This window comes from Micropterus dolomieu, linkage group LG16, assembly GCF_021292245.1.
Source record: "Micropterus dolomieu isolate WLL.071019.BEF.003 ecotype Adirondacks linkage group LG16, ASM2129224v1, whole genome shotgun sequence".
NCBI classification, from domain to species: domain Eukaryota; kingdom Metazoa; phylum Chordata; class Actinopteri; order Centrarchiformes; family Centrarchidae; genus Micropterus; species Micropterus dolomieu.
Genome location: NC_060165.1, coordinates 7066920 through 7080381, shown reverse-complemented (window position 1 = coordinate 7080381; position 13462 = coordinate 7066920). Strand labels below are relative to the sequence as shown.

The window sequence follows — 13462 nt, the reverse complement described above, 5'->3', positions numbered from 1 at the left end:
TGTCTGTCTGGACTACCATCCCTAGAGCCACTACCATGCCCACAAACTAGGGTGGACAAGGTAGAAGACCATTAAAAATCAAATCATTTGGCTTATAGTCATTTGTATTTTATTTAGACAAATAAGCTTGCTGACAGTCTGTGATAAACTGTGTCTTAAGCACAAATAATCTAATTAGTTGAGTTAAATCTAATTAGACGAAGTCAAACAATCTGAAATCCACAGCCTGGTTTTAACGGAAACATAACTAATAATCTTCATCTCAAGTAAAGGAAGGCAAAAAAGCATTGGACAGAAACAAAAAGACAGTATTGATTTCATTATTCTTACGGTCCGGAGGCAGGATGGCATTGCAAAAGAGGTCAATGAAATAACAAATTCCTAAGGGTCTGAAGTGGACACTGTAAGTTAATGTCAGTCTATTTATTACATTCAGATATTTTTAGATATTTTGGACCAGATGTGATTCTAGATAAAAGTTAAGGTGCTCACCATAAACAATAGAATTCATCATCTGGGGACCATGAATATCCATTGTAAATTTCATAGAAAAAATGACTTTTGAGAGCAGACCAAAGTATTTGTCAAGGGGCATTTTGGCCTGATGTTGGCGCTAGAAGTCACCAAAATCTTTAGGTATTATTCTCTGGGGACCATGAGGGATACTAATATTTGTGTCAAATGTCATTCCAATCTGGTCAGTGTCTGTGGAGATATCTTGCTCTGGACCTGGGTGGCAGATTGACTACAGTTGTGGTAACGATGACAACAGTTCTGATTGCAAGGAATTTTTGCTGTAAAACTCCAGGATAGGGACTGTCATGTGCATCCATCTGGCGTTTATTATAATCCCCCAGAATGCCTCGTAGCAGGTTGAAAGCCATCTCCCATCCCAGCACTTCGTCCCTCTGATATCCCACCTCTCTTTAATTTAATTTCCCCCACTTTGACTCGAGTCCAGCGACCCTCTTCCCTAACTGCCTACACCCCCAGCCCCCCCAGCACAGACTGTCATGAATAATAAAAGCCATGTTTGACTGCTTGTGGTGTCACGCCGCACAACAGACACACTGATCCCTTTAAGCTCATTACAGTTTCCCAGTGTTGGACAGTGACTGTGTCTTGGTGTGGGCTGTGAGGAGGGTTGCAAGAGCCTGGGCAACAATGCTAAAGGCGGTTATTATTTTAATGAAAATTGATGCCCATATAAAGTTCATTAAATACTAAACCCGTCATAATAAATGGTATTAAATAGTATGAACATATTGTGAGATGAGGGTTTTCAAAAGGTATTTCTGAGTAGAATTTCTTTTCAGACAAATGACAACGCGATGAAATTGAGTATTTTTTTCTATCATTTAATGGTTTGGTATGTGAAATGATCAATTTGTGGGATTGACATAAAAAATTCAATTCATTTTCTGTCGATCAACTGATGGATTAATTGACTTATCATCTCAGTTTTAACATCCACGTATTAAAGTCATGTATTTTGTCTTTTGTCATGTTCATCTGTGATTAATCTGCCGGTTATTTTTCTCAATTAATCCATTTATCGTTCTATAAAGCCCAAGAAAACGCTTCGGTTCACTATTATTATTTAAGTGTTTATTTCAAACATGTGTAAAATAATAATAGTAATAATAATTACAGCCAAGGAATTTTTTAAAACACTGAAAAGGAGTGGGATGAAGAAAAAAATGTATTTAATCCCACCCCGTGTCTACAAATCAAATGAATATAAATAATTGACCCGCTTTCCAAATTACTACATAAGACAAAGAATGAAGCGAGGTGTCATTATTGTTGTACCGTGTTGACAGTATAGTATCACCAAATTGTGGCTGTGGGTGCGTCAAAATGAACCAAAGCTAAACTCCCTGCGTTTTAGAGTATACCACTGAGTACAGAGTACCACTGTTCCAAGTAAGAACACAAAAAATGCAGTGGCCCCTGTGGGCATCCAAGAACCCTTGCCACCAATTTCTCACACTTCCAAAAATAAATTCACGTGGTCTAGATTTCTGTTCAGGCTGTGAGACAGTATTTATAAGAGGCTGGTACTTGAAGACAATATTGAGGAACGCATTTTTTTTTCGGAAGTAACCCTCGCGTTCGCCTCGCTCGACTTATCTCATTAAAAAAAATCAACATCTGTTGCGTTTGCTGTTACATTTGAAAGCACATATTAGTCATTATTGCATAATTTTGGACATGTTAGGTGGGAAACAGGAAAGCTACATTGTCAGAGAATAATGATACCACTGCACATCCTTCAGTAATTAGTCAACAATTCTAACAGGCCTTGATGTTTAAATTCACAGAACAGCTATTCAGAATAGGTGATAGATTCACCAAATTCACAGTCAAGATGCAAAAAATTAAGAGTGAAACATGAAACAATGTGAGACCAATGGGAAGGGAGCGCTATCTCCCTGAAGCTGTATCTTCATCAATTACATCAATTGTTAAATATAGAATAAGTAACACTCACACTCCAACACACTCTGCACACCAGCAGGGGTCCCAGAGTCTGGTGGGACATTATCCTGTTCTTCCTCATCATTATAGAGCAAAGCCAGTGATTACTGCTGAGCCCAAGTCTTTTTGCTTTTAGAGTTTAAGGACTTCTCTAATATTTCCTTCATACACTACTGTACCATTCACCAGCTTTCAATTATAGGTTTCTATTTGGGTGGAACACAGTCTGTAAATATTGAGCGTCAAATATGATCTGACATAACAGCCGCATCCGTTCTATTGCTTTTTTACAATCAGCCCCAACAGACTCTTACCACACAATCATAAATATGTGGATAACCCAAGGTGTTCTTTTATAGCTGTTCATATTGCTGTTTGTATGTCTCTTTCTGCTACTCAGTCTTTCTTAATAAACTCATTTGCCACCAGGTCAGCAGTAACAGAGCATGGGGTTCCCGTGGTTTCCTCACATTTTGGATATACTTCAGGGTTAAGAGGCAAAGCCTTCAGGGATTTACTAGCGTCAGAGGTGCTCAGGCAGAGAGAGAAAGCAGCTTATGGGTTGTTGAGAAAGTGGGGAATGGCGGTTTAAAGATAGTGATTTTCTGTATTTCAGCAGACAGCTCCTTATCTGTCCAATGGGATCAAGTCTTTACAAGGAGGGCTCAGCTAAGCAATCAGTGGCCCTGTTACCCTGACTATAATAGCCACTGCTTGTTGTTTGTCTTTATTCTGTCTGTTTTCTAGTAATTTTCAATGATTTGACTTAAGCCCTGCTAGTTTGTAAGAGCTTTCTGGTGGTTGACACATAAGCATAATTCCCAGGGGGAAGCCCCTTCACTCTGTGATAGCCCTGGATGTTCAGCCCGGTCGCTGGAAGGCATATTACATTTTGGTGTTATTGCTTGTGACAACATGCATCTGCCTTGCTGAAATGCCCTTGGGCAAAACACTGAATCCCTAAGCTCAAGTATTAAAAGATTTCTGATAATATTCTATATGTTTACCGTCAACAAATACCATGAAAAGATCCAAGCCAACAATGAATTGATCCTATTAACTTATATTGCCCAAAGCTGATTTAGCTTATTCCTCTACCTTTACATTTACTCATTTGATGCTTTTGTCTAAAGTGACTTACATTTGAGGAACAACATACAAGCATCAGTAAAGTAAGAGATCTACAAGTGGCAATAGATTCTAGTAAGAGTAGCAATAAATACTAGTAAGCCCTATTAGCACAAACAGCATCAATAGGATAAATATCTAGGGGAAGCCATAGACTTCTATTGTTTTCTGAAACAATTAAAAAGACATCAATAAGCCACACCATTGCACTGGGTAACACATTCTGTCATTACTATTCACATTCACACTACAACACTTGTCCATACCTGAAAATAGTTCTCAAGAAATGCATTTCCTCCTGTTTGACATTTGCTTAAAACTGTATTTGTTTTTAAAGCTGCACTAATCGCTATTTTTGTAGTAGCAATGGGTTAAATAACTTAATTTAATGTTAAAAGAGTAATTTGTAGTGAAAAACCCTCAGAGCATTATCACCACTCTGCAGTTCTTTTCAGTTCTGTGGAGCGTTTTAGCCCAGCAGCAAGAACAAAGTGGAGCATTTAGTATTTAGAGAAGATGATTCCCTCAGGAGTCGGTGGAGACCAAAACAGAGCTAAATGAAGGGTGAACGTTAACCAGGAGGCCAGAACCAAGACTCCAAATGAATGCAAATGTCACTCCGAATGTGCACGTAGGCAACCATAGGGTGATACACACAGTTAGCCATTTTATTAAAACCTAGCTAAAACTAATGCAGTCTAAAGTTTCTGCAATAAATCTTCAGAGTTTTAATGTTCAGTTTTTGTTGAAACACAGTTTTAATGAGGTGTTAATTTCATATTATGGTCATTTTGGAGGTTGTTGATTGTGTTGCTTTTGAACTGTATTATAACTGTATTATATGATATATACGATCAGCGATGATCAGTACTGCTACTAACAATAACAATACTTTACTCAGTAGAGCTTAGAGTTTAGGTTCACAGATCTGAGTTCAGTTTCTTGGCAGAAGCTACAACTTCCTCTCTGCATAAAGACTTCTTGATGGTGATCGTCTGACTACGTTACCTTGTCAAGATGAAACGTTTGCCCCTCCTCCCCCTTTATCTACAAGAAAACCGGCACAAACACCAGGCACATCCCATCCGAGACGTGACGCCTCAATAACAAATGCACTTTCATCTCATCTAAGCTCCATTTACTATGAGAGCGGCCTAGTTTTAATCAGGTTTAAGGGTTTTCTTTTCCCCTCCACTAGCATGCTTGCTTCATTGCAGTTTGATGGCTAATCATTTTGAATGTCTCTTCTCTGCCACGCTGGGTTCCATGTGTTATATAATTGTTTCCTTTCTCCCAGCGGGCTCTGTCTGATTTACAAAGACATGAGCTGTGAATCACTGCTCCAACTTTGCATCATCACTGCTGTGTCACTGAATTATTTGCCAGCGGTTTCTCTCCCACCCTGTGTGTGTAACTTATCAGATTCAACTCCCCAAGTTGCCACTTGCAACTGAATGTTTTACAGGTGTGGCTCTTCACCTCAGATCTGACTATTGCTAATTAGTGTGAACATCAGAAATCACAAACACATTTCCATCTGAACTTAATTTATATGTGGCACAAAATCTAGCCTAATCCTGAGGAATACCTGAAATTCTTCATTTATCTTGATAATATGCTATAAATCTTTTACTCACTTGAGAAACAGCATTTTGAGAGATGACTGCATGAACATTTCAGTCAGGACAGCTTCCATCAAAGGAACTGATATTTGCGTAAGTTGTATGTTTGGCAGTATGGCTCTGTTCTGGGCTCTCCCTGCCCTTCCACGAGCCTACGTGGAGAGCCATGAGGGGGAGAGCACCTCCCTGCCCAACCATGTGCATACATGGGAAACCTGAGAGCAGCAATAAAGACCCCCAGGGTACAAAACAGAGCAGGCATTAATAACAGAATGGCTTGATTAATCGGGTGCGCCAATTCAATTCAGTTTTATTTATATAGCGCAAATTAACAACAAAAGTTATTTTGCACTTTTCATCTAGAGCATCTCTAGACCGTAATATCTTTGTACTCTTTGTGATATTATTTACAGAGACCCAACAACTGCCACCACTTGGCAAAACAAACAAGGAAAAACTTTCTTTTAAGAGGCAGAAACCTCGAACAGAACCATGGGTCAGGTTGGGTGGCCATCTGCCTCAACTGGTTGGGGGTGAGGGAGGGAGAGAGAGAGAGAGAGCAACTGCTCTCTCTCTCCCTCCCTCACCCCCAACTCTCTCTAAGAGAGAGAGCAAAAAGACTTGTTTAAATGAAATGTATGGGGTTGATTGTTGCTAATTTGAATTGAATTGAATTGAGAGAGAAAGAGAGAGGGAGAGAGGGTTGGGGGCGAGCAGCCAACACAATATCCACACAGAAATACAGACAATAAAGGTGGTACTGATATATATATATATATATAATGTTAATTATAATAACAATAGGACTAGTAATAACAATTGTAGCAAAGGGTGTCGAGCAGGAACATGGTAGCAGTAGGCCACTTGTAACCACAGATCCAGACTCCACAGCTCCAGAGCAAGAAACACCTGCAGAAGACATACCGTATTATTACCTTTAAAGTTTATGTGATAAATGGGCTAGCAAGCCAGTAAACAGTAGCCTATTTTGACATCTAGCAACAAAAGAGCAACTCTTTTTCTAGCTTTGTCCTGGTCTCCACCAACTGCTCATGGATATAAATGACTCTAGCTGCTAAATTTGCTCATGAGCCAGTCGCTAACTTTTTGTGTTCATGTGTCGTTTGGTGCTGGGCAGGTAGCATACAGAGGGTTTACAAGAGGGTTTTGTTGGTTTTTTTTGCTGAAAACAGCTGTCTGTTGCGTCTCCTAACAATCTAAATGAAAGCAGTAAGACTGAACCAAAACAGTAAAGTTGTGGGCCATAAAATCATAGCAGGCAATAATTCTCTGTGGGATCGTCAATACGAATGACACCTTTCCCATGACACGTACTCATTTATTCCATTGTCAATATGGAAATATAGATGAGTGCAGCTTTAATATTATGGGTTTTTTTTCTTTCTCCCTTTATTTGTCTCCTCTGCAGGATTTCAGGCTTCTTCCCCATCACCTCCTCTGGCCTGACTGACCCACCAGCCCATCACCATGAACTACCTCCGCCGGCGCTTGTCAGACAGCAGCTTTGTGGCCAACCTCCCCAATGGCTACATGATGGATCTGCAGAGGCCAACGCCTCCAGGTTCATCCACTTCTTCTCCCGCCTCCCCGGCCACAGAGAGGCGGCAGCCCCCGAGCAACCCGAGTCAGACCCAGAGCTCGGGGTCAGCCTCAGGCCCAACTTCGGGCCCGACCGCAGGCTCGACTCCTGGCTCAGGGAGCTTCCTCAGCTCCTTCTCCAGCGTGGTGAAGAGTGCTCAGATGGCCCAGAATGTTGCAGCCGCTGCACATGCCAAATCAGCAGCAACAGCTGAAGGAGCGTCAACAGGAAGCAGTCAGCCACCTAAACCTGCGATACGCAAGCCCAAGATCCTGCTGGTCATCGATGATCAGCACACAGACTGGTGAGTGGAAGTTTCATGGTGTTAGCATCTATTTGGGTGATGTGTTGAACAAAGGTATATTTTCACATTTTATTGTTGCTCGTGTCTAGCATAAATAAATTCCAGTTTTACTTTTGTGCATTCAAATGATCTCAAACCAGTTCCTAGTTCAGCAAATAATGAACCGAACTCTGCGTTCTTTGTTTTAATGTGTGCTAGTGCCAGAATTATTCCAGTTTATTTTAAGTTTCACCCACACCCCCCGGCCGTCTGGGAGGGGGGGTGGGACTGGGTTCTTAATTTCCAACAAATGGGAATTCACACAGCTGCTAGCCCCGAATCAATATGCCTCCTTCAAATACCATGCTGTCTTTGTGTCCGCTCCGGTAAAGGTCTCTGTAATTGTCATATACCGTCCACCAGGACAAATGGGTAACTTTGTGGAGGAGCTAGACACACTGCTGTCTTCAATCCCAGAGCATGACTGTCCCCTACTTGTCCTCGGTGACATGAACATTCACTTAGACAATTCAAACTCAGCAGATGTCCTGTCTCTGATTCAGTCCTTTGATCTAACACGGGTTCTCAGCCCCCCGACCCACAAATCTGGCAAGGTGCTTGACCTTGGTTCTTGTCCGTAACTGTGCCACAGAGTGCCTAACAGTCACACCTCTACATGTGTCTGACCACTATTTCATTCAGTTCACGGTATGCCTACAGGAAAAGCCCATTCTTCCGACACCATTGGTCTCACACCGCTACCACTTTTCCTCAGTGGTAGCTTCCGCTCTACCCTCCCTCAACACATTTTCCTCACTTGAAGTCAATGATGCCGCACAATCTCTGTGCTCTACACTAAGCTCGTGCCTGGATAGCCTGTGTCCTCTATCCACCAAGCCTGCTCGCCCAAACCAGTCCCACCCATGGCTAACTGATACCATCTGTGGGCTCCATACTGATCTCAGAGCAGCTGAAAGAAAATGGCGAAAAACCAAAGACCCCGCCGACCTTAAGGGCTACCAATTGCTCCTATCCTCCTTCTCAACAAGCATCAGTGCTGCCAAAACTGCGTTCTATAATAACAGAATTAGCACTGCCACTGACTCAAGGAAATTATTTTCCACTTTTAAAGCGCGACTAAATCCTCCTCCACCTCCACCACCCACAAACTTGCCTGCTGATACCTTTGCTGCCTTCTTCACAGGCAAAGTGGCGGCTATAACTAGCCAATTCTCTGAAACATTCAAACTCAACCATTGTAGCAGTCCTACTACATATTTTCCTCTGCCCTCCCAGGTCAGTGGTTCTTCACTCTCCTCGTTTACTTCTCTCACAGAGAGCGAAGTATCAGAACTCTTGACCTGTAGGCGTCCAACTACATGCCCACTGGACCCGATTCCTACGAATCTCCTCCAAGCCATATCTCCTACTGTGGTCCCGACAATCACTCATGTGATAAATATCTATCGACCAGTGTCTCTTCTACCATTTTTATCCAAAACTATTGAACAGGCAGTATTCAAACAGGTCTCAGAGTTCCTCTCACGGAATGACCTCCTAGATCCATACCAGTCTGGTTTTAAGAGTGCCCACTCTACAGAAACGGCTCTTCTGTCTGTAACAGTAGCACTAAGGTCAGCTAAACCTGCAGCCCAATCCTTGGTTCTTATCCTGCTTGACCTATCAGCTGCCTTTGACACATTCAACCACAGGATCCTGCTATCCGCTCTCTCAGCAATGGGCATCTCGAGTAAAGCACTTCTGTGGTTCAAATCCTACCTCTCGGGGCGTTCCTACAATGTTTTGTGGCAAGGACAATTATCCTCTTCCCACTACCTCTCCACAGGGGTGCCCCAAGGCTCAGTGCTAGGGCCCCTTCTCTTCTCAATTACGCTACGCTCCTCCAATGAACGCCGCCTGGCTCTGCCATCCCTTCACACAAAGCAATCCCAGTCCCGGCTATTCTCATCTGTAACACCACGATGGTGGAACGCGCTACCACACGCCATCAGAGCAGGGGTGTCCCTCTCTAACTTCAAGAAGCTCTTGAAAACTCATCTCTTCCGAGAACACTTCCTCTTATAACACCTCTAACTCCTAACCTCTAACATGCACGTCCTGTGCTCTTCTTCTTCTGTCCCCTACAATGATCTTGTATTGATTGCACTTTTTTGTTTTGATTGCACTTTTTGTTAACTCTTCGAACCAGTCAATCAATCGAACAAGTGTCTCACACACCAGAGGCATGTGTTTTATCCTCTGCCCCATCGCCAACCAGTAAACTAATCAACCATCAATATCTGTTAGCATATGAAGAAAAATGATGGCTAAAGTGTGAGAAGTTTTCACTCTATGTACTTTGCTTACCTTTACATTCTTCAGGTGCAGTTTTAAAAGGAGCGAGACGTCTTATTGTTTGTGATAGACTCGGCCGTCCTTGACTTCTGCATGTTTTCATGGCTCTCTGTGGTGGTATAGCAATTGTCATGGTAACAAGAGGAAGTGTCTTTTGCTCTGGAGATGAAAAAAAAAAAAAATGACTATAATGAGAAGAGCCGGGTTCATCTTTCAACAACAGCCCATGCATGCATGTTAGAGGCTGACATCAGCTGTGGAGGAATTGATTTCCAGAGCTGCAGTCAAGACATGCAGCAGCCAATTTTTCATGTTTGTCTTACTGAATCAATAAACCACCCTTCCATTTCATGAATTGTTTTTCTGCCTGACATTTGCTGGTAAATTGAGCTCAGTGAAGCTGTTATTAGCTATTTACAGCCCTTTGAGTTTATCTACACAGTTAGCAGGGATCATTGTGTGCCGCAGCATCTGTAACCAAGGCCCAGCGGGGAGCTCAAGCTGGGGTCTAAAAATGATCACTAAATTAAACTGCCCCGCTGACAGCCATGTCAAAAACACCAAGATTGCTCTCAATATTCTGAAAAGCGGGGCGGCCTCTTTTCTTTAATCCGGCTGGCTGAAATCCCTGAAGGACCTGTTCCTCTTAACATCCTGTGTGTTTCTGAAATGAGTCATCAGAGGATCATCCCCCCACTGAGCTGTCCAGACTCACTCCAACACTCTGAGGGACCATCCCTAGAGAACAGCGGGGGTTTTCATTCAACTAAATAAACTCTTTACTTACATAATGAAAGAATAAAGGAAGCTTCGATTAGTGGTTGGTTGTTTTTTTAGTACATGAACCAAAAGGAGGATACTTTTTCTCAAGAACTCATTGTGTATAGGGTTGACACAGTAATATTAACACCTGTACAATATAATGCAATCACCAAGACTGGTATAAAAAAAGTCAAAATCTAAACAGCAGAGGGTGACATGAGTTTTAGTCCCTAGTATGGAGCTCCAAAAACAGTGTATTCAACATAAAGTCTAACCCATTCTATTCAGACTTTATAGCACTAAAGACATACAACTGTTTTTTGCAGTCTGAATAGTACTCATGAAAAGTTAACTGAACTTAATTAGTAAAATGTGTGGCCGATTTAAAAAGTGGAGCGACATCAAAGCAGCATAGGAAAAGAGACATGAGAAGCAAACTACTGTCATTAACATGGCTGGATAAACACATGTCCAGGGGGCCTTTTTGGGTCAGGGATCCCCTGATTGTCTATAGAACTGAACTGCCACTTGAGCAGCTCCTTTCTCAAACAGAAATGGCCACTGAAGATGGATCCAACCTAAGAAAGCAACATTTTTAATATTAATATAAAAGAAAGATTATTTTAGATTAGATTCAGTTAATTTTGTTTGATTTGATTTGTAATTCAGCCTTTTCCTTTTCTGGCCACTGAGTGGCATTATAGTTCAACTTTAGCTTCACAGAGAAACACTCGACAGTTTTCTCACGCTTTGATATTTCTGTGTAGAAGTAAGGGGCTTTGGCCAGCAGATGGTGATGTGCGATTGCCTCTGATATTTATATGAAACAATTTTCCTCTACTGTTTTAGCAAGTTGCACTCACAGTGTTTGAGCTTACAGATGTTCTGTTGTCAACAGTAGCTCTTCCCAGTCAAAGCAGGATATGAGCCACAAACACAGACTGAAACACTATGTCACACTGAAATGATTCTTATACAAATGCATGGTAAGCTGCACACTTTTAGGATTGACCTTGAAGTTGTGTTAACCTTAACTGTGTGACTTCTGGGACATCATTCTACAGAAACAATTGGGCCCTGGTTGCTCTCAACAGCTCACCAACTCTGGGCTACATCCCAGACTACTTCAAAAGTGCTAGTGTTCAAGCACTCCTGAAAAGCCTGGGCTTGACCATAGGGTTCTTGAAAAAGAACTGCTTATTTCAAAATAACGTTTTATCTCCAGAATACTTGAAAATACTTGGCTAAACAACTTCTTGCTGCCAACAGCATGCGTTTATGTTTTATGTGATCTTGGCTTGCTGTGTGAAGCCCTTTGTAACTTTGTTTTGATATATGCTATAATAATAATACCCCTACTCATCATTGAACATTTTATTGAATTGCCATTGCATTGAACAAATAGAAGTAAATACATTATCTCTTTACAACAATATAAAAGACGCCTCTCAGTCTGCAGCAGATTAAGCACTATGTTCTGCTTTATCTCCAGATCAACCCTTTCTGTGGTAGTTTTCGTGCAAGATATTACTGAAAATTGTTAGCTGTGAGAGTGTCTGTGATGCTACTTAGGTTAAAGATAAGATGACAACAGCACTGGGGTAAAAAACTCGACCAAAATAGAATGGCCAATTCAAAAGTTGAAGGTAGAGCATGTAGCAGGAGCTTAACAGTTAAAACTCGACCCCCTGAGCCAAGTACACCTCGACCAAATATTTGGCTGCTGCGTTGACAACGTGTCTGTGTCACGGTGTTGGCTTTTCCAATCACAGTGTTGGTTTTTAGGACAATGTGAAACCTGCCTTTAGGCAACTGAGTTGTTGACTCATAAGGACAACATAAGGAAATGGGCCTTGCTGTTGAAATCTCAGTGGTGGCCAAATTTACTACTAATTTACTTCACAGCCCTGTAGTGACTCCAGATGTAATCTTGTTTTTATTTTTTAAGCCACCATGTGTTCCACGGGTCTTCCAACACTCACCCTCCGAACAGATGCGTTGTGTTTTTCGTTCATTTCCATAAATCAACATTGATCTTATCCTGTCTGTGGTCACTGGTTTGACAGGGGCAGCCAACATAACTGTTTTATTTGGAGAAGAAAATGTGATAGACGGCTAAAGCCACAGCACAGCTTTACTCTACTGCATTGGCAAATGTCCACCAGATAAGTAATCACAATAAACTCTTACCATCCACCACTACCTGTCCACTCTTATCATCTGAGGCAACCGCACAGCTGTAGTCTGTCTTTTGTAAATGTGCAGACTCAATATTTTTACGACATATTATCATATCAGGGAAAATATTAAAGTAAATCCTCCTTGCTGACACTGGACAGATTACTAGTGACTTAGAGCAGTCGTTCTGAATCGTCCTGGCTTGAAGGCATGGTGAAGTGATCACACTGGATGGCGAGGGTGTCCGTCCATCCAACGCTCCCTGCCTTGGGGTTGAATTTCCTCTTGGGCATTCCAGCAGAGAGGCTGAGGTCTCTGGGGAAACACTCCTCTGTCCTGACAGGCTTGGCCTCCAGCAATGACTGATGCACAATAGCAGTACACAGCACTGAGGCAAAGTCTCCGAGAGCATCACCGCCACCACCGACGATCCCTTCTTTTTCAGTCTCGATGTCGCTCCCTCCCTCCCTCTCAGGCTGGCATTTAAGACGATTTGCCAAGGAGCTGCCAGACTGTTTGCACTGTGTTCTAAATGATATGAGCATCTGATTGCTCAATTCAGCCCTGCTCTGGCAAAGTGTTTACTTCTTCATGTGTGTAGCAGAGTACTGGTTGGCTTCTGGTTGTCCTTAGCCACATGAAGGGTTTTAATTTCATGTTTTGTCTAAAGAAAAAGGAGAGAGCCCACACACTGCAGAACAAGGGCAAAACATCTTATTTTGGCAGTTAGCAACCCATGCTGAGCCTCACAGCACCTGCAGGCCAACATTACAATGTATCAGAATTATTTTAAAAAGTACTGAAAAGGTAATACATACATTTACTTAATCAGGACAACCCATTATCGTCTGTGTCTTCTGAACAGATTGGAGTGTCCGAATTTTGAGGGCTGTTTTGTTGTACCATCCGTCTATCCCGACCTCCTCCCTACATGGTCTCTCTATGTCGCTCTATGTGTCATCTGAGTTCCTCCTTTGTTCCCTTCATAATTACTTTGGCCACTAGAGGGTTTTGTCACCTGAACGTAAACATATATCGTCACGGGGCACTTCA

General features: G+C 42.0%; 1 protein-coding gene across 2 annotated transcripts in view; it reads left to right on the top strand.

Annotated features, from left to right (window-relative positions):
* LOC123985178 (synapsin-3-like) overlaps positions 1-13462 on the top strand; it is a 112434-nt gene that overhangs the window by 4866 nt on the left and 94106 nt on the right. For both annotated transcript variants that reach the window (XM_046072599.1, XM_046072598.1), the window contains exon 2: positions 6661-7135. In XM_046072599.1, the coding sequence (XP_045928555.1) occupies positions 6720-7135 (416 nt within the window). In that variant the 5' untranslated portion in view covers positions 6661-6719. The remainder of the gene's footprint in view (positions 1-6660; positions 7136-13462) is intronic.